The sequence below is a fragment of the Lutzomyia longipalpis genome, chromosome 1 (assembly GCF_024334085.1).
Source record: "Lutzomyia longipalpis isolate SR_M1_2022 chromosome 1, ASM2433408v1".
Taxonomy (NCBI): Eukaryota; Metazoa; Arthropoda; class Insecta; order Diptera; family Psychodidae; genus Lutzomyia; species Lutzomyia longipalpis.
The window spans coordinates 5,676,992-5,698,179 of record NC_074707.1 but is presented as its reverse complement, the minus strand read 5'-3'; the positions used below and the strand labels follow the sequence as shown (position 1 = coordinate 5,698,179).

At 38.0% G+C, this 21,188-nt stretch overlaps 3 protein-coding genes and 1 long non-coding RNA gene across 5 annotated transcripts in view; 1 reads left to right on the top strand and 3 right to left on the bottom strand.

Moving 5' to 3' along the window:
* LOC129786717 (probable pseudouridine-5'-phosphatase) lies at window positions 1-3,137 on the bottom strand. 2 transcript variants are annotated; one of them, XM_055821903.1, is made up of 4 exons: window positions 2,699-3,137; window positions 1,076-1,300; window positions 348-580; window positions 1-287 (listed from the first exon to the last, which is right to left on the bottom strand). In XM_055821903.1, the coding sequence occupies exons 1-4, from the start codon at window positions 2,799-2,801 to the stop codon at window positions 108-110; spliced, it is 741 nt and encodes a 246-aa protein (XP_055677878.1). In that variant the 5' UTR covers window positions 2,802-3,137; the 3' UTR covers window positions 1-107. The 2 variants fall into 2 exon arrangements, with proteins under 2 accessions (XP_055677878.1, XP_055677879.1); XM_055821904.1 differs by lacking the exon at window positions 1,076-1,300 and adding an exon at window positions 798-1,016 and having other exon boundaries at window positions 2,699-3,116.
* Window positions 1-21,188, top strand: part of LOC129786719 (glutamate-rich protein 2) — an 871,459-nt gene that overhangs the window by 19,231 nt on the left and 831,040 nt on the right. The gene's annotated exons all lie outside the window — the stretch shown is intronic.
* Window positions 3,820-14,126, bottom strand: LOC129786642 (myotubularin-related protein 13). The gene is made up of 9 exons (XM_055821768.1): window positions 13,601-14,126; window positions 13,413-13,498; window positions 13,041-13,325; window positions 12,630-12,976; window positions 12,419-12,533; window positions 6,714-11,146; window positions 6,275-6,649; window positions 6,002-6,209; window positions 3,820-4,455 (listed from the first exon to the last, which is right to left on the bottom strand). The coding sequence occupies exons 1-9, from the start codon at window positions 13,653-13,655 to the stop codon at window positions 4,363-4,365; spliced, it is 5,997 nt and encodes a 1,998-aa protein (XP_055677743.1). The 5' UTR covers window positions 13,656-14,126; the 3' UTR covers window positions 3,820-4,362.
* LOC129786742 (uncharacterized) lies at window positions 18,845-21,075 on the bottom strand. The gene is made up of 2 exons (XR_008750166.1): window positions 19,653-21,075; window positions 18,845-19,569 (listed from the first exon to the last, which is right to left on the bottom strand). It is a non-coding gene; the product is annotated as an uncharacterized LOC129786742 (long non-coding RNA).

Below are 21,188 nucleotides of genomic sequence, written 5' to 3'. Positions count from 1 at the left end.
TTTTCCACGAGAAAAATATATTTCTATCATATCCGTTTTTTTCTTCTAACTGGGATTTACAGTGTCAGGTGGATGTGCGAAGATTTTTTTAATGGATTTTGTGTGCTTTATGCATGTAGCGGCGGCAGACCAAAGTCTTCTAGCTTCACATCCTCCAGAGATTTGAGAACAACAGTTGCTTCCTTCTTTTGATCCTCCCCAATGTGCTCATCCGGCACCATGACTACTTGCATCCCTGCCGATCGGGCTGCTTTCACCCCATTTGGGGCGTCTTCGAATACCAAACACTGCGAAAAAAATTATTGAATTAAATCGGAAAAATTAAAAGAAAATCGGACAAATCTCACATTTTCAGGACTAGGATTGTCAGGGAATCTCGAGGCAGCCACGAGGAATATATCCGGAGCTGGTTTCCCATTTTTCACGTCTGCATCCGATGATCCCATCACTTTGTGATGAAAGAGATCAAAGAGAGCCTTATGTTGGGCCGTCTTTACATCTGTGGATTCTTTGCTTGAGCTCGTGGCCAGTGCAATGGGAATTTTATTGTCATGCAGATGCCGTACTAATTTTTCAGCACCTACAGGCAGAGATTATTTAATTTTAATTAACTCAAAAATTCCTTCTCAAATAAAGAGAGAGAAAAAAACTAAAATGTAGCACGAAAGGAAACCCAATAAAAAGGCACGAAAAACATTAAAATTTTCTTTGATAAATGAGACTTGATAGACACACTGGCGCTGAATTTTTGTTTTAAATGCGGGGGAGTGTAAGAATTGTGATTAGGGGGGATGTACCTCGGAGAAAAGGTGCATTAACCAATCGTTGATTGCTTATATCAAGGAATTTCCGGTGAAATTCAGCGTGAGTGATGGGCAAATTTAAATCATTGATAATAATTTCAACAGTCTTTTGCTCAGTTGTCCCCAGGACTTTGTAACGTAACTCCCGCGTGTATGTTTTACTAAAGGACCTAAGAATATCCCGAACAGTTCCCTCATAAATCCCTTCAGTATCTGTGGAGGGAAAGAGAGAAAGAAACAAATCATAGGGTGTGATGAAGTGGAACAATTACCTGGCATTTGCTTGCAATCCGCCATCAAGTGGTGGATGTGATCCTGTGTCAGATCAATGTATTGCTGCGGGGTCAAAGGTAAATTGTACAGTTCAATGAGACGTTCGGCCACTTCTTCTCGCTGCAGCCCCATCATTGACACCTTCACGTCCCACGTGTACGTCTGACCACCACCGTATTCATCGAGAATAGCTTGGGTAACTTTGGTGTACAGTGTCTCTGTGTCTAAAGAATGATGCGGAGGATGAAGGAGGGGCAAAAGAATATCATTCAAAGAACTCACAAGAAGTTCATTAAAACTCACAAATTTTCTCAGCTTATCATTATCTTGGTTCATCTTACATTAAAATAATTATTTAATTTTGCTTTATAAACTAATTAAATCCATTGATTAGAACCACAAATTGACAGAGCAACGCTAATCAAACTAATATAGAGTAATCAAACTACGTCAATTTTGAGATGAATTAATAAAGTTAATAATAGCAACTATGAGTCGTATGATTCAATCACTGCAGCATGAATTTAATGCATAATTTAAACATTCTCTGCTGCTCATTATTTTGATCAATAAACTCTAAATCCCAAAATTTAATCTTTAAGCCCTAAAGGAATATTTTATCAAAAGAATCTTCTGATGGATGAAAGGTGCAGGGAAGTAATAAAATATTCTCTCTTTCTGTAAGATAATCTTAACCCTTTCAGGTTCATTGGGTCATACGTTGACCCAAAGACACAATTTCGAAAATATTTCATGTTGTATTGTTAATTTTTAAATATTGAGTCCAAATTAGTACAAGACTATGTCTTCACAATCTCTGATCATTTTATGACCATAAAAGAACATCCCCGAGGACTCACAGGATCAAGAAGCACGAAAAACCGAAAATTTTTGATTTGGAATTTTTACTAAAAATGTCTTATTTGAGCCCAAAAGGAACCCATTAAAATTTAGTTCAACCAGCTCACTAGATTGATCGCGGACCTGAAAGGGTTAAGCGTCCAACTACAGAAAAGAAGCAAAATATCCTTGAAAGCCTTGATATTAAAAATTTTAAAGGAGATTGAGAATTTTGTTTGCACAAAAAGGTGTTTCAATCAACCCTGTAAAGCGAAGGGGGTGTTTTATCGAAGTCCTCCCGCTGCTGCTACCTCATCAACTTATAACCCACCCCCGCAGCGTATATAAATCCAAGGGCATTTTATATAATAACTTTCAACTCGCGGTAATATTTCCTTGTCATGCTTCCTCCTCCGTGTAAGACAAAGTTGAAAAGGATACGACGACTTCCAATATTGTTTTGTTTAATTCCTTGGAGATATTAATAAACAACCTTCGTGTGGGGCGCCCAATGGGGTGGAAGGAAGAAGCATTCTTCCACCCTTCAAGGCCTCCCCGTTTAAAAATTTTTCCTACAAAATGTTCTTTTTATCCTGTCAAGGAGTTATTTCTTCTTCATTGAATCTGAGAACTCAGGAGAAAAAAAATCCCTTGAATCTCTCACAAACAAAATGTTTAGAGAATTTTCACATAAAAATCTTCCAGAGAACGCGGAAAATTCACAACAAATATTCAGAGAGAGATTTGCAGGAAATTCAGGCAGATGAAAATAAGATAATTACCAAGAAGTAGACCGTCCATGTCGAAGATGACGTGCGTTACTTTCCGGAAGCCCATTTTTGCGGACTGAACTGCACCACGGCCAGTGGAAACTAATCGATTCATCGCGATGCCTTCTACGATTCACCTCCGGGCTGATTTTGCCAACAAGTGTGCAGATTGAGCTGGGAATTGCATAAGAATTCCCCACACTTTCGTCAATCGCGGATTCTCACGAGAACTTCCTCTCGTAGTCGTACTCCCCTCTTTTTCTCTGCCCTCTCTCACTCTCTTGAGATCACGCCGCGCCACGCGTTTTTTTTGCAATTTTATTTCTTTTTAGATTAGAAATGAAAAACTAGCGTTCGGTTGAAGGAAAATCCCTCTGACCTTGTCAAAACAATCACAGAATACACAGAGAAAATTTTTTCGCAGTACTCAAATGCGAGTAAAAACTAACACACTTTGACTCGCACCCTGTCTGAAACTTAACCCTTTGGCGTTCTTTGGGTTATTTAAACGTGAAATATTTCTGATTTACATTTTGCTGCATTAACATTAATTTCTCGAACAACATTAAATTTCCGTACAAAACTTCCTCATTCATTAAACAATTTAAACCCCTTTTTTTTGTAGATAATCAAAAGAAATTGAAAAATTGCTAAAGAAATTCCCCAATTTCTACTGGTATGACTGGTATAGAATAAAGTCAACAAAGAGTGCTAAAAAATGTGAAATATTGCGTCATTTGCAATTTTTGTCTCTTTAAAATGTTACAAAACATTCTTGGTTATTTTTTCTCGCGCTGAGTTTACTGCTAAGTATTTTTGGATACCAATTCTTTTACGTAAACATTGTAAATTATTTGTGAATGACAATTTTTATGATATTTATCACAAATAATTGGTAAATTTTACGAAAAAAAAAAGAGAGAACGACCCAAAGAACGTGAAAGGGTTAACTTACTTTGCCTCATTCGCAGAAAACTACCCTCATCACTCGCACTTTCATACTTTATTTTTCTCTGTGTATAAACACGCGGTCGGTTGACGTTTTCAGCGCCACCGCGAATACCCGCGAATACTCACGACTTTTTTCAAACACAAAAAAACGTTAAATTAAATTGATAAAAGATAAACAAATCTTTTTAATATCATTTATGCAAAATGCTTTATTTATTTATTTATCTTTTTTTTATAATAATAATTCACAGTAAACATAGGACATTTAAATAAATCTATATAATATAGAAATATGGAACGAATGATAAGCTTTTCATTCTATCTAAAAAATCTCATTTTTTCAGTGTTTCTTTTCATCTAAATAACATTGAATAGTAAAAAATAAATGCGAAATAAAACTATTTGAGTTTTTTCTTCTTTTTTTAACAAAAACTTTGAAATACAATGATTTTTCTTCTTAAATCTTTTTCTTTTTTTTCCTCCACACAATAAAGGGAAACAGTTACAGTGAGAATATAATTATTTACTATTTATAGTAATTTAACTATATATGTACCATTTAATATCCTTAAGTTTGATTTTATCATTTTTCTTACCCCGTTTTTTTTCTGGGATCTTCTTCCCCCTCACGCGTGCTTACCTTTGCTCCACAATTGAAATGATCCTACTTTTAACACGTTATTATGTACACTCACCATCCATATTGATTTCTTTTCTTCCTTCCTTTATTGCAGACAAGCTTGGATTTTTTCAATCCATTCCTGAGCCATATTTGCATCTAATGCATAGAAATTGTACGTCCTACGACTGGTTTTTAACTGAAAGATAAGAAAAAGAGAGAAATGAATAAGAAATGTTGGAAAATATTTTTCTAGAAGAGATTAAGAATGGAACAGAATTCTAAGGAGAGTTTGGAACGTTAGAAAACTACGAACAATGATAATTTATTACTCAAGATTTGTCCATTATTCTACATTCAGTATTCTCGACAATTTTACTTTACTATAAAGACTGAAACCCACAACTAAAACCCGTTTAGGGTGAAATTGATTAGTCAGACAGTTTTAGGATTTCTTAAAAAAATTTAAAATATTCTTAAACATGTCTTAAGTTTTTTTGAGAAACAGTCAAGAGTTCTAAAATTTTTTTTTAATCTCTAGAGATTTCTTAAAGTTTCCTTAAATTACTTAAGAAATTACTTAAGAAAAACTCAAGATTTTTTTAAAATTTAAAAAGACTCTTAAGCGAAAGTTGAGATTTCTTGAGTCAGTCCGAATCAGGCTAAAGGCATATTTTTCGTAGTTTTTAATGATTTTCAATGCCCGAAGACGATCAAGAAAAATCTTCGAAACATATGCCTTTAGCCCGATTAGGCCTGACTTGAGAAATCTTAACTTTTGAGTAAGAAAACTTAAGGCATGTTTAACAAGATTAAAAAAAAACTCAAGTAAACTTTAAAAAAATCTTAAGACTGTCTGATTAGCGAATTTCACCCTCAGTCTATTTTTTAAGCCAGTTTTAAGTTAGGCTTTCAAGATATTAAAATTAGGTCAGTTTAAATTGGGTCTGAATGTGCTTTTTATCGATTTTACCAATTTTGACACCTAAAGCTGATAAAAGCTTTAAAGTCTTAAAAATTATTCATAAATTCGACATAGGTTAATAAGATTAAAGCTAAGCTTAAACTAAATTGGGCCTAACTTTAAAAAATCGAATCAAGCTTAAGAAAGTTAAACCGGACTTAGTTGTTGAGATTCACCCAGAACCTAGGAAGTATTTTTCCCAGGAAAATTCGTCAAAGATAACTAAACCTATTTAGGAGACATATAAGTTTTAAAATTAGGCTAATTAATGCCTTATTAGATTTAAAAAAAAATAATCCGAATCTGAATTAATAAAACAATGAAAACTCTTTAAGTTTTTTTTTTAAAGAACGAAAAAAAAAAGAATTTTCCAAGACACCTCGACCACAACATCTTGCATATTTCTCTCTTCAATCTCAGCCGATAAAAAAAAAACTTTAAGGCATTCCCTTGTGCGCGCCCCTTATCTCTTTTAACGTTAGAGGAAGCAATTAATGCGATTGCGTGCCCCAATCTATTTTGCTAAACAATCAAAATTGCTGATGTAAACGCTTTTAGTTCTTCTGAAGTTATAAAACTCCAATCGAGCTCTTTATCTCTCCCACTCGCCCCCACCTACCCCCCCCCCCCCCCAATTTATTGCATTTGTAAGCATTTAATAGCCTCATTTCGTCATCTTATTGACTTTTAGCTTTCAAATGGATTTCTATTTTTTGAATTGAATTAGATTCAATTGGAGGGATAAGAAGAAAAACAAGATTAAGAAGGAAGATAAACTCACGTCAAAGAATGCCTTCTCGTCCACTTTCTTTGTGCCCACAGCTGCTGATGGAGCTGGTTGAACTGATTGTACCTCTGCTAGATCAATGAATCCCTTGCAATTGGAATCCTCCATTGCATCGTAGTAGCGTAGTTGATGCTTTATTGAGTCCAGGACGAACCATCTCTGCTTCCAGCTCTTCAGCAGGGCTCCCCTCTTGTACAAATGACTGAAAGGATGAAGAGAAAATAAAATTAGAGAAAATCTCAGCTCAATTTTCCGGAAACTTCTTACCCTTCGTGCGTCCTATTCTCCGCCACATTGCTACTAAATTGATCGTAAAAGTGCTGCAGTGACGTCTGCCCAGCTGTTGCACTCGATGTGATACTCCCATTGTCACCCTGTGAGCGTGTCAGTGTCTGCTGAACACCCTCAACTGCCTTGTACTTTGTACAATTCTTCGGCACCGTCTCAGCGCATTTCTCATGATACGAATTCCCGCAGTCCATGCAGCGCAATTCCGTCCTCATTGGCCCCCACAGGAGCCCATCGCAGTGATTGCAGTGCGACGGTGTCGTGTAGGCGTGCTTCTCAAAGCGATGTGGATGCGAAAAGGTCTCCTGATGATGCCCCGCAAGGCGTCCTCGCATGAGAATCTCCAGAGTTGATCTGAAAGGATAAAAATTTTCAAAGAGAAGTTCCTTTTAAAAGAGAGAGAGTTTGAAGGACAAACCTCTTGTGCTGGAGACGTCCATGGGATCTCACGAGGGCACTACTGAAGGATGCATGCCTCGTGAGGGAATCCGAGTGCGGTAGCTCCAATTTGTCCCAAACTTGACGCCATTTCTGCGGTAGCAATCCCCTTTCGGCTTCTGCCTGCTTCAGCTCATCCAAGAGACGCGTGAAGGCATCCGGATCGAGTTTATCCAGACTATCGTACCCAACACTAATCACCTTCCTCTTGGGCTTCTTCCCTTCACCCGAATCACTCTCCTCGTCCAACACATCACTGCCCACGAGTTCGGGATCATACGGTGGCCCATGGGCAATCTCTTCGTCCACATAGAAGCCCCAGAGCTCCAGCATGGCCACGGAACTCTGTGGTCTGAGTACCTGTCGATCCGGATCTGGGGTGTAGGTGAAATTGAAGAAGATCGGCGACTTGGCATGCTGCCTCTCGACATAATCAAACACCGAATGCCCCAATTTCTGTGTTGACGAACTGGAATTCCTCAATCCCCCCGGGTAGATGCTGTCATCATCTGATCCCGTTCCCGTCTCCACGGCATGTTTGTGATGAGAATTCAGGGATCCTCGCTTATCCTCCACCGTGGCAATGCCAAGATCGAAGCGTTCAAGTTCACAGTCAAACAGGAAGGTGCGGAAGCGACAGGAGACACTGTGATACGCCAGGAAGCGCAGGAAGAAGTCATTGAATTCAAATGCAAGTGGGAATTGTGTTTGAATTTGGTGCACTGCATCGAGAAATTGGAGGAAAGTCGGCGCAAAGGGTGATCCAGAGCTACTGTGTGGCCTCAAGTTGCTCCGATGGCCAAAACGATGCCCAAACGCCAGCCATTCCTTCTCAATTAGCACCCGGAAACCCTCAACGGTGCGATAGTATGGATCAAGGCAAAGCTGGGCGAGGGATGACACCTGCGCCGTTACATCCCATCCATCCTCAAGGGCAAGTGTTACGGATGATCCCTGCATATCAATGAGATCCACCACAGCCCCGGAGAGCTGCAGTAGCCCCCGGATTTGATGAAGCCACTCCGATTGTTCGAGTAATTTGGCAAAACTCAATTCGGGCTCCTGACTCGGGGACGATGGCAAGCATGCTCGCATGAGTTTCTTAAAAGCTAATCTCGTGTGCCGGACATCTGGGTAGTCAACGGGAATGAATTCCGCATACATTTCAGACAATCTCGCCGATTTACTTTGACTCTTCTCACCCAACATGTACAGCGGAACACGCTGGAAATCGTACTGATGATGAGATTCACGTTCAGGCAACCCATCAGGTGTGCGTAGCTGACTCGGGCCACTCTTGAGGCTTCCCCATTTATTCACATTCTTCACAGCACGCCCACTGAAGTTCCCGAAACTCGATTTTGCCGTCTGGAAGACATTTGACGTTGATTTCCGGGCAATTTCAGGCGTTAGCGTGGACAAATTGTCCGTCCGTGTGCCCCCAAAGTGATGATCCTCCGCTGCTAGGAGGAGGGAATTTATGGAGAGATTGGAATTTGACATTTCCCACTGATGATGCCGCATCGGGGTGACACTGTGCGGCAAATTATCAATCACTGTGACAAAGTAGTGATCCTGCTCCTGGAATGCCGTACTATCTGTGGCTGCATTCGTTGATCCTTGATGTGCTTTCAGCATTCCCATTACACCCTTTGTGTGCGGCACTGAGCCCCGCAGCAGGATGGCCCCATTGCGATGCCTCCACGTGGGCACAGGGATTCGTTGATTCTTGTAGCATCGTGCAATGCAACGCAGCTGATCATCTGTGATGCGATGGGGGGAGACAAGAATTGCCGGATATGTACGACAGAGGCTGTAGTTGCAATTAACCGTTGTTATGCGATACCCCGACATTGGATCATTGAGGTACAACCTCTCCCAGTCTTTGACGTAACTCCTCTCCTTGAGACGCTCCACATCCTTCGCTGTAACACGTGGCATTGTGTCGGCATTGTCATCCGATGCATCATCATCGTCATTATTGTCATGCCCATGATTCTCCTCTGAATCAATTCCCGACAGGATGTACTTCCTCTTCGTGCCCCCCTTGGGTTTAAAGCCCGCCTTCTTGGCCGTTCGCATGAGGGTCTTCTTGGCGAATCCCTTAAGTGTGGCATTCTTCTCCTTAACCTTATGCAGGGGCGTTTGAATGTGTATCCCATGCGAGGCAAAAGCAAAGCGCCCAAATTCATGTTCCGGATGCCGGACACGATGAAGGAGTTTCCGGAAACTCTCAATACTCTCCACCGTGACCTCCTCATCGAAGGCAATCTTTATCAATTGGAACGTACACGAACGCATTTGGAGCCCTTCTGGGAGATTCTGATCTAAATGTGGCAAGTACAGCACTGAAAGTCTCTTCTCCTTCGTCAACGATGACACCGGGAATGCCCGGACGATACTCTGCTCGCACGCGAGTTGATCGCACGGGGATCCCTTGAACACGACACGGTAATTTGTGAGGAAGAGCGCCCCCTCAGCTGGCAAGAGGGCCGATACATTGTCCTCCCTTCCATCTGCAAGGAGGTACACTCTCATTGGTTCCGCCATGATCTCCTCGCCGGAAAGCAAGCTTGGTGCATGAATTTTGGCCTTCTGCACCGGGGGGATGCGTTTGGACTCCCTGTAGACAGCTTCGAGCATTTCAATGTGCATATGCACAACTCCCGGAACCATTGCGTGCAAATTCCTCAGATGATCCGTCGTGACACCCCCCTCGGTGCAGACACGATCAATAAAGCGACAAACCATCTTTGCCACGGCACTCCCACATTCCCCCGTATCACTCTCCTCGAAGCCCTCATCGCTGTGCTCACTGTGACTATGGGATTCCACAACACTATTCGACACACTCGTATCATCCTCCACCCCGTGCACATCGAGCTTCTGCACCTTCCCCCCGATATTCACATCCGGCGGTATCAGGAGGGACACCATCCGATTGGCATAGTGAATTGCCTGACTATACAATGTGGATTCCTCGGATTTAATCAACTCTCCCTGCTTTGTGCCCTCATAACTCGGCCACATTCGCATCTGTTCCGCTGCAATCTCCAATGCTGATGGTTCCTGAATCCGTGACAATCTATACTCCGGACTCCCACTGGGGCTCTTCTTCCCATTCTCCGTCTTCCACGTGCCGTAGGAATTTTCACTGGCGGCATTCCGTGTGAGGTAGAGCGCCTTAATTTGCATCTGAACATCCTGGTAGAAGGCTGCCTCCCAGAATTGTTGATTCTTCCACACGGGATGATCTTGGATGCATGTGTAGGAGAACTGAATCACCCCCGTGCACAATTTCCTGCAGAAAACCGTCGAAAGGGGCAAAAGCGCCGCCGCCACACCATGTTCATCCATCACTGAATCATCCTGAAGGGCTCTATTCATCAATTTTACCACCAAATCAAATTGCTGATGCTCCAACATTGCCTTATTCCCCTGAACTGTCTTTGCCAATTCCCTGCAAAGCGTCAACCTCGCATCCCGCTGCTTGAGTGTCCTCAAAACAGCCGGAAAACTCTTCCGGGCTTCGGCAATTTTATTCTCAAATATACACGTAACACAGGATTTGAGCACTTCCAACCTCCTCGCTGTGTTATTCACCACTGGACGCCCATCGGAGATACTCTGCAAATGTGGCCCCATTGGGACAATTCGTGGCGATTGTCGTGGTGTGTGGAATCTCGACTGGAGATCATTCTTTGCCATTCCCTCCTGAATAATTGCCGTGACTTGTTGGGAATTAATCAGCGGCATTGGGGGCTGATGAATTCGTGCAAATGCCCCCTCGGGCGGCTTCAGCACCTTCTGCGTGTACGTCTGTGGGTTGGGATTCTCATTCGTGTACAGCACTTGTGCCAATTCCTGAATATTCGTCAACATGTGCGTAGTATTTTGCTGCTCAGCCCTTGACAAGTCACTCATTGAGCTATAAAGTTCATCCCATGCATCACATGGACGCCACGGGGGCCCACGTTCCGTAACAAAGCCCGTGAAGAACATACTATCGAGCACACGCGACAGGAAGTCACATTCAATGAGATCCCGCGCCCCCAGGAACCCGGCTTTGTGGAACGTTATCACCGGTTTCGGGTGGATGCGGATGATTGTGAGGCAGGAACGATAGCCCTGCAGGAGTTGGGCAAACATCCGCATGAATACCGCCCGGATCTCCTTGTCGCGCATCATTCGATTGACTTTGACGTCGCGACAGTTGAAATCCCCATTGAGGACAGTCATGGGATTCGTCGTGGTGAAGGCCAAATCAGCCGTTTGGAGTTCAGGCTGCAGCACAAGCGTCAGTGCCAGCTGCGTAATCTCCCACAGCTGATTTGGCAACTTGGACACGGGCGGCACGAGAGATTCGGGTATGTGAATGGAACCACCATCGATGTCGGCAATAATAATATCCAGCTAAAAATAGAAAATAAAAAGCAAAAACAATTAAAATTGTATTTTCTTACACACAAATGCCTCAAGTCCCCGGGCATTGTGAGCATCAAGCCAAGAAGACAATCAGACCCAGGTAAGATGTTTTAAAAATCTTTCCATGATATTAATTTGCAAGAAAATTGCAAAAGAAAAAAAAATTTAAAAATCAGAAGCGTCGCTGGAAATTTATAAAAGGGGTGCGCTTTATTTATTTTTTTTAATTTAAAGGAATTGTACAATTCTAACATTTGAAGTTCTTTTATTAACGTTCGATTAAAAAATGTCAAATTAGAAAGAAACGTCAAACAATTTGAAAAGAACATTAAAAATTCGAAAAAAATGTCATAAATTGGAAAAGAAATGTTAAACGTTATAAAAGGTAACGTCAAATACACTAAAATATCTATAAAAAATAAATAAAAATAAAATGTTAAAAGTTAAATTAAAAAGAGATGTCAAATGTTAAAACAAAAAGTCAAGCAAGCTAAGAAAATCTTAATATATCTTTTAGCTTTGTTATTCAATTTTTTAAATTTTCATACGTTTTAACGTTCAAAATTTTTTTCTGTAGTGTTTGATGCTTCTTTTTTAACATTTGACATCTCTTTAATTTGACTTTTAACGTTTTATTTTTATTTTTTTGTAGATATTTTAGCATATTTGACGTTACCTTTTGACATTTCTTATCTAACTTATGACATTCCTTTTTGAGTTTTTAACGTTTTTTTTTTCAAATTGTTTGACGTTTCTTTCTAACTTGACATTTTGAAATCGAACGTTATAATAAAAAAACGTCATCTGTCATTTACTTTTTAATTTTGACAAGAGTTCTTGGACGTTTCTTGCTTCCTTCCTAACGTTTGACACCCGTTTTTGACGTTTTACGTTCAAAGTTTATTTTCTATTGTCTGAAATTTTTTCTACAGCTTTAATTAATTCTAGAGTTTCATTTTATTAAAATCAGTTTTAATTCTTTGATTCAAATTGTTTCCATGTGCCTTTTTTATTAAAAAATAACTTCTTTGGCCTTTAAAAGAAACCTTAAATTGTCAGAATCTTAAGAATTTTAGGACATCCTCCCTCCAAAGCTACGTCATTGTTTTGGATAATTAATTTATTCTTTCATTTTTTTTAAAGAGAATTTCAATAAAAAAATATCGGAACATCTAAACCAGGAGAGTCTGTGCAGTAATTCCACTTTGATTGGGAAGACATTGAAGGAGACGAGGAGGAGGAAGAGAAAAGATCACTTACCAAATCTGTGATCTCACTCTGCAATGAACTATGAACTCCCATTATGAATGGCGTTGGCGTTGATAACACTTCGATAAGCGATGCGGGCAGAATTGGAATGTAAACGTGACTGTATCTGTAAATTAATAAAAAATTAAATGAAAATATTGATGCAATTGAAGGGAATTCCTCGAGAATCCAGTGAAGCAGAAGAGAAGGAGGATTTCCTTACCGGAATGGATACATGAGAGCTGTGAGTGCACGACAGCTGTCTGTGAGTCGTGAGTAGCTCTTGGAGTGAAAAAGAATCTTATGCTCCGTCATCATGGCGCAAAACAGCAACAAGACATTCCGGATGCCCAGCTGTGTGAAGAGAAAATCCACAGAGGTGCCCGTGACAGGGAGGGTGCCGTACAGCGGTGGCTGCAGCGCCTGCTTATCCCCAGCACCGATTGAGAAGCGCACTTGGGGCCCTCCTGGAGGTGGAACCTGAATGCAACCGAGGATATTCCCAATAAGAGTCTCCAATGGGAAGCCCAGGCTCTCAATGTAGACCGTGTAGATGGTTCCCAGGCAATTCTGCAGGGGAATCAGACAGTGAGTTAAGAAAAGAAGGAGAAGAGAATTTTAAAGGGAGCTTTACCCTAAAAGTCTCCGTGTAGTCGAGACGTGACACCAGGACTAGGCATTTCGGGGCATACATAATACTATGATGTGTAACAGTGGGGACTGGTGGAATGAGAGCCCTTCCGGGTGTTAGTGTCTCCTCCTCCTCGTCAATTGGCTTATTGGGGGTTATCGAGACGGTCTCGTTGAAGCAGAGGCAAGCACAGTAGTGGCGATTTGCATCAATGTCCGTGAGAACGGACACGAAGAATCGTGGCTCCTGGCGTTCTGTGGAAAGTGCCCATCCCAGTGGTTGACAAAACTGTCCGGAAACAAATAAAAATCAATCCCTTAGATAAAATCCTCCCTTGCACAGAAAACTACCCCTATTTACAGAAGAGATACTCACCCACTCAATTCCCTCAATAAATGGTGTGTCGTGCCAGTCATTTTCCGGGAATCTCTGGAGAATCTTTCCACTTCGTGTGCCACTTCCTGTAAAGATATTTGAGGTTATGTCGGGGCCCCCTTTTCTTTGTCTCTCATCAGCTACAGAAACTTCCAACAATGTACGCCGCTTTTGGGGCATAGACTTACGTTCTTTCTCATGATCATAGCCCACGATAACGAAGTAATCTGCAAGGCGAGACATGATTCTGGAGAAAAGGGATTCCTCACAATTTGTTTACGTCCAAATTCATCTTTTCAGCGCCCCACACTGACACCAATTTCTCTTCTTCACTCGTTTTTTTTTCTTCAACAATTTTTTGAACACTCTGCTGTGTATTTTTCCTTTTAAAACACTCAACAGTTGCTTCTTATGCCGGAAGAACAATTTCTCCAGAAAAAGACCGGAAGGGCATATTTTTGTATATATGAAAAAAATTCCGAACCGCACCCCTGAACAAAAAGGATATCGCTGTTTTGGATTGCAAAACGATTTACTACACACTACATTTAGCTAAATTGCTGCGGTGTTACATAAGAAAGCACTTGCGGGATTTGCGCCACATTGTAAAAGGTGGAAAATATCTCAAAAAACACGAGATAATAATGAAAAATTTCTATTTTCTATTTTTTTTTGCTTGCTGCAACAACTCTCGCTGAAATTCTGACACAAACTGTCATTCGTGAGTTCTCTCATTAGCCACCATGGCGCTCCACTTGTTGTGAGGGAAAACTTTTAACGTTTATTTTTTATTCAAGAACAAAAAGTTTCAGTAAAAAACCGAATAAACCCAATTTTTCTGGGAAATTATAATTATAATAAATAAGTTTATTCATGCCCATCAGAATACGCGATCCCAAATTCCTTTTTTTGTCGCAAAAGCTCCCAAAAGTCAAAAAACAGAGCTGCGAAAATCTCGTGAAAAAATGAAGAAAGGATAGCTTTTCGGTAGCTATGAGGAGATGTGGGACGCACCCCAGGAGTTGCAGCTCAGTACGTGAGGCACATTTTATGTGAGGGACTCGAAATCGGGAGAAAAGGCCCCTCGCTACGTATCAGGAGAGGGAGAGGTAAAGTTTCTTTACCTCCATTTTCTTAGCGTGCACGGGGGGCCGAATCAGCGAACGAAGGGGTGCACAGCAAGCATAAAGCTGATGGTGACTTAACCAGGAAATGGCTTGAGAGTCACCCACTTGCATTTGAAGCACAACACACACAATCCAACTTGCAACTCTGCTTTCCCGCGCAATAATCATCTTCAGCAACCCATGCGAAAGGTGGCGCGAATCCTGCTGCAGTTTTCTCTATCCCACCGATTCATCATCAGTCAATATCTCGAGGGCTGTATTGTAAAAACGGTTGAGTCGGCTAACTTTGTATTGGATCCGAACAGACTTAACCGTTTTTACAATGTAGCCCTCGATCTGTTGCTTTGCTTGGAGAAGACGATCAACGAAGATATTAGGAAGCGCTATCAGATTTCTAAAACGTATAGCCCCGTCTTTATCCGGTGACTGCTGAAGAAGTAAAAAAAAGTGAAGTGTCAATTTGCCACCTGAAAACCGCGCATCACCTAAACCCAGGGGCCTGACAAAGTCCCTTTTTAGCCGAACTCAGCAAATTAATGGCGGACGATTTGCAGAAAAATTCTGCTATCATTCAACAACGCCATCTCTTGGTGAACACTCATAATTTGTTACATAACCTCAAACTTTGTTTATATTTACTATTTTTTCTCAAGATCCCATATAATGGGATATTTCTTGATTTTAGTTAGTTATTTCGGTTATAAATGTAATAAAACTAGTGATAAAGTGTTATTTAGTGACAAATGATTAATAATAGATTTAATTTGCGACATCAGCCTGATTTTACTCAGAAAAGGAAACAGAGTATTGCATGGTAAGCCGGTTTTTTTTTAGTTTGTTAATCATCAAAAGATAAAATTCATTTCTTATAATTTTTATATTTGCAGAAGGATCAAGTGAATCTAATCGTCAATAACTACAAAAAAAATAAAAAGTTCTCAATGTCTGCAGGCAGAGATATTGCAACATATAAATTCTGCGGGTACAAACAAATCATGTACAAGAGAAAGGAAACGACCATAAATAAGGATCTCTGCTGAATTAAGTTCTAGAGGTCAACAGAAGTTATTTAAATATCCATTTTTTCAGACATGAATCTCTTCCGGACGTCGATATGTAGAGAAAAAAATCACGAGAAAGGGGCGTCAGAGGATACAAATAATGTCTAATTAGTTAGACAAAAATTACAACGACGAATTAGCACTACAGGAAATTAGAAATGCTATCCTCAACATGTTTGAGCTTATCCCGATTTAATGGAGAAAGAAGGTAAGGTACAAAATTAAAATATGTTTTCTATTTTTATTTTATATGTGGGGAAGATTGACGATAAATTAAATGAGTTCAATGTTTACGAAAAACTTAAAATGATAAACATTAAAATTCGGTCTTATTTATTCGGTCTCTATTTTGTTGGTAGAGTAAAATACAGGATTGGTCTTCAGAAATTTCACTTTTTTATTTAGCACTACGTTTCGGAGAACCTGAAAACCTGGGTAAGGGTGAAAAAAGAAAAAAAAAATTTAAGAAATCTTTTTAGAGGGAAAAAGATCCTCTTTCTTTTTCAACAAATTAAATAATTAATTGTTTTAAAAGGGTTTCATTATTTTTCCTTCAAGATACCCAAAAACTCTTAAGAAGATTAAAAATGATTTTAATTCAAGAATTCTTTAAGGAGAAAAAGATCCTCTTTTTTCTCAGCAAATTAATTAATCAATTGTTTTTAAAGGGTTCCTTTCTTTTTCCGCCAAATAACCAAAAATTCTTTAAAAAAATGATTTTTAATTTAAAAATTATTTTTAGAGGGAAAATGATCCTATTCTTAACAAGCAAATTTATTAAACATCCAATTTATTTAGGTTCACATTAATTCTTATAAGTGCTTTAAGACGCTTTACATAGTTTTAAATTATTCTAAAAACCTTTAAGCTTATGATAATATACAATGTTTACCTAATATTAATTTTATTTAATTTTAGGTACATCAATACATTATCCAGGAAAGCATTAATTGGGTGGTATCTTAAACCTTAAGGATTGATGGGACGTTGCATATTGATGTTGCAAAAAAAAAAGATGAACAGGTAAGAGAAAGTGTACGCATTTTATAAAAACATGTAAGAATTAGTTTTTTATTGTTATAAGTAAATGAGGTCAAGATCAATAGGATTAATTATTTGTTAGATGACCAATTCTGGAGGTGTCTTTAAGATTTTGCTCAAGTCTTTTAGTTTTAAAAAGAACAGAGAAGTAGAGAAAAGGTGTTAGATATTGAAAAAGTTATAATTAACCTGACGAAGGAATTTAATTTACTACGATTTTTTTTAAATCAACGATGGAGGAATAACCTTGTTCTTCACCTGCTTGAAGCCGTTGATGATTACACGGTCGCATAAATTGTTAGGAAGACTTAAATTTTAGACAGACATGATTTGATTAGCTATTTTATCTCTCTAAACAGATTCTCTGTATTTTTTTCTTCATTAAATTAATAGTTGGTGTTCCATTTCGTGGCCAACACCAAGTATTCTTTTCCTTTAATTTTTATATGTGGTTTTAAAATTTCATTTTTTTTTTAAATTTTTGATTCTTATAATTGAGTAGAAAAAACTTTCTTATTATTTTTTTCTTGAAATGTTTCATCTTAAAATAAATTTTCCATAAATTCTTTTAATCCAGCATTTTATTATTGTTACCTAGTTTTAAAAAAGGGGTTGTAGTACGTTAAAGCTTATTTGCAGACCTTATAAAACAGCTCCGTATACACATTTTAAATATTTATTCATCGATTAAGTAAAAGATCCACTGTAAACATTTCGGAGTACAACCAACCAAGTTTTTGTTAATAATTCTTTTTTACGTTAAGTAATATTTTTGTCTTAATTGATAAATCAAATATTTTCTTCTTATTTTAATTACTATTCAAAGAGACAAGTTTTCAAATTTATTTATTTATTTTATTTTAAATTTTAATCTTATTTATATTAAAACCAAATCCCACTTTACAACAATTCTTTTTTTGTGTTTGTAACCCCTTTCCCTATCAAAATTCATTAAACTTTATTTCTTCCTTCAAATTAAGGGAGCAATTTTGGACAAAATAAAATATATTTTGTCTTTTGTGAAGTCTACAAAAGACATTTTATGAAGAGCAATTTTGAATAAAATATTTTTTGGGAGACTTTTGTTATATTTTGTCGCCTTTTGTGACGTGTTTTTCTTTCGAGTGGAGAGTTTACAGATGGAAAAAAAAATAAGAAGAAGATAACATTCCTATTAGGTTATGTTTACGTTTGGGGCAATTGAAAAATCTGAACTGAATCAATTTTTAGGGAAATTCAAGTCAAGCATGCGTGTAGTCTATTAAGTACCCCAAGGATGTTGGGAAGACCAAAAACCATCTGGCTTTTAGCTCATCAGTTCGATTTTCATAACACCAAGAAAATGTTAATGAGTCACTCTAATATGATTGTTTTACATGAATTGATTGACTCATATTTATTGCCATAATTAGCTCTACATATTTCGTTTTTGCACATAAAAACTCGCATCGGGAACATAGGGAAGGGATCTCTGACCCAAAATCGTAATTATATAGGGTTAGAACTTGACAGCGATCTCCCAAATTTTTGCTGGAAAGATACAGAAATTCTCCATAACATTTTTGCCCAACACCGCGAAAAGGGAAAATGGATACAGCTAAATTGGCTGAATTTCATATCATTCCACAAATTTCCTTTGCACAAAGCTTCACAATTAACCGAAATTGCATTATTATCCATTGCTATTTCGAGAAACATGATAGAAAACTTCTAAAAAATGCAACGTGTAAACACCAGTTTGACAAAAGATTTTGATTTTATAAAAGCACCTCGACGAGATGCTTGTAAAACACAAAATATTTCTTGTGTAATGTATAAATTATTTTGTGCAAAATTACAATTCTCCTGTAAAAATCTTTTGTGGAGACGTTCACACAAGATTGTCAAAAGATTGACACAAAAAATCTTTTGTCTTTTGTCTAAAATTGCATTAAACGTCAAAATTTTTCAGTTTTTCAAAATATTTCACCTTTTATTGTACCTAAAATTGCAAAAATTTCTTTTGTGGAGAGATTGACAAAAGTTTTAGAGAAATATATTGTGCAAAATTACATTTAATGTCAAAATATTTTGTATTTTCAAAATATTTTGTCTTTTATTTTGTCCAAAATTGCTCCCTAATTTCTTTTTAAACTTCAGTCTTAGAAATATTTTAAGTTAATCCTTTTTTTTTCTAAAGAAAATAAATTCTTTTCGTATACCTATCTCGAATCTCTATCTCATTTGAAAACAATTTTATTTAGAAGGCTATTATTAATTTATTCCCCTTATTCTATTTAGAGGAAAAATTTAAAGTTGTCTTAATTAATTTGTTTTATTTTTGAATCTATTTTTTCTTAGGCGTTTTTTTTATGGTTATTTGAGCGCATGCTCACACCTCGTGATCCTCTTCTATCTCAAGACATAACTAATTATTGTAATAAACACAGAAGGAATAAATCAGTTTATAAATAATAGAATTTTGATAATATGGGATAAATACACCATTGTAAGATAAATTATATTGTTTATGTTGCAACTTGCTAATTTTTTAGAAGCATTGTATTTTATACGATTTTTTTTTGGAATTTTTAAAATGTATTAGAAAGATTCAAAACAACTAAAAGAAAGAAATATACACTTTAAAGTTATCAATAACATAATAAAAAATTGCTGAAGACATTGACAAGATATTTGATTTTTTTGCCTTATTGATCTTAAATTATGTTATTTTTTTTTAATTTAGAAATGAGCATATTTAAAACACAAAAACTTATGCTGTTCGTCTTTGAAGGATGTTCTACAGTATATTATGGAATGGAGGCTTATCAATCATCACAACGTAATATTATCTGGAACTTCCACTTTCCTATCAGCTGTATCAGATGACAAGACGAAGATTCTTAAAGATTTTTAGACAACGTAGATTTATCCCAGATGTGGTGGTATCTAAAACAATAATTAAACCAAACGATGTTTTATTTTATAGAACAAAAAGTGCTAGTAAAATATTATTAATGAAAATTTGTTACTTTCATTTTTCTCCATTATGTTTACGGTAATGTAAGATTACGGTCCCCCAAACTTTCCGAGGCTTAAGCAAAATCATCCAGCATGCACCAAAACGTATGTTTCCCACCCAGCTTTGAGTCAATTTGGTCATCTTATTGGCTATGCCGGTTGTACCTCTAGGTCTGTGATACGGTATTTGCTGTCGCACAAATCAATTACCTTCCATTATGTCCAGTTAACCAGGAGGTTTAAGAAATTCTGCTGCATCGGAGTCAACTCAACGTGATTTGTTTTCTGCAGGCCATATGATGTTCCCTCGGATGAAATAACAAACCTTCATCGACGTATTTTTCTCAGCTTCCTCGGAATTGATGTTCTTGTAACTGATTCTTACTAATATGAGTGGCATCTTAATTTGGCTTAAGATTGCTATGGATGCCAGTGAGATAGCCGGAGTGTGCTTTCACTATTTTCTTCAAAATTATAACACTTTATCGTGTCGTGACTGAACAGTAGCCCCCTTTTCATCACAGGATGAGGGTAGTTGTATCACTACCGTTGTAGCAGTCAATGAAGTTAGTCCGCTCTAGACTCTCACTGAATTACACAGCGGTGGGACTAAAGATTGTAATCCAGACATATCTGATGTGCTGTATCAGCTCGAAACACTATCAGGAACTGTAGCGACGTTTCCAAGGATCTGTAAAACTTTACATTTAATTTCAGTTTCAATTTGACACTGATTGTGATCCTTCCTGGGATGTTCTTTGTAAAGAAGAAAGGATCCGGGATGTCTTCAAAAAAAGTTTTGCCACTTCCGGACAGGAACTTCATGATAGTGAATTCAGTCGACTGCTTCTCTCTAATCCCCAGATGAAGCTTGTAGTAATACGTTGCAATTATACTCTATATGTCGACGACGCCAATGACGCCCCATTCCGGGGAAACTTAAAGAGTCCACAAATCTTCCGGAAAATTCCATAAGTTCAAACGAGTGCGTTCACTCCTAACATATTAGGCACAAAACAACACTTTAATTCACATTTTAACTTTAATACATATTTATTTAACTTTAAAACACTTCAAAAGGCTTAAAATAAGAAAAAATAAATTTTTTTATCGAAATGTAAACAAAATTTGAGGTTAGAAACGTTCGAGGCGAAATTACATATGTTTACCAATAGATGGCGTGGTTGTCGCCAAAGAAGAAAATGTCGTGATTTTTTTTCTCAAAAGTGCATTGAAATTTTTAAGGTCAATATTAGTGCATTAATAGGAATGTGCCACCTACCAAACTTTCTCAATCGATAGAATATTAAATTATCTATCCAGTGATGGTAGAATTTTTCAGATTGAGGCATTTTTCTGGGTGACACATTTCTCGAAAGTCGAGTGATCACCAGGGATCAGTGAATTCCTATGGAAATAGAGGTTTTGTCAGGCCCCTGCCTAAACCAGTCATGGATGACGATGAATCGGACGAGCCAGAAGAAAAGCATGTCTCCATGAGCCAGTGAGGTGGTAGATGGGTAGGGGTGCCAACCCCATTCTCAAAA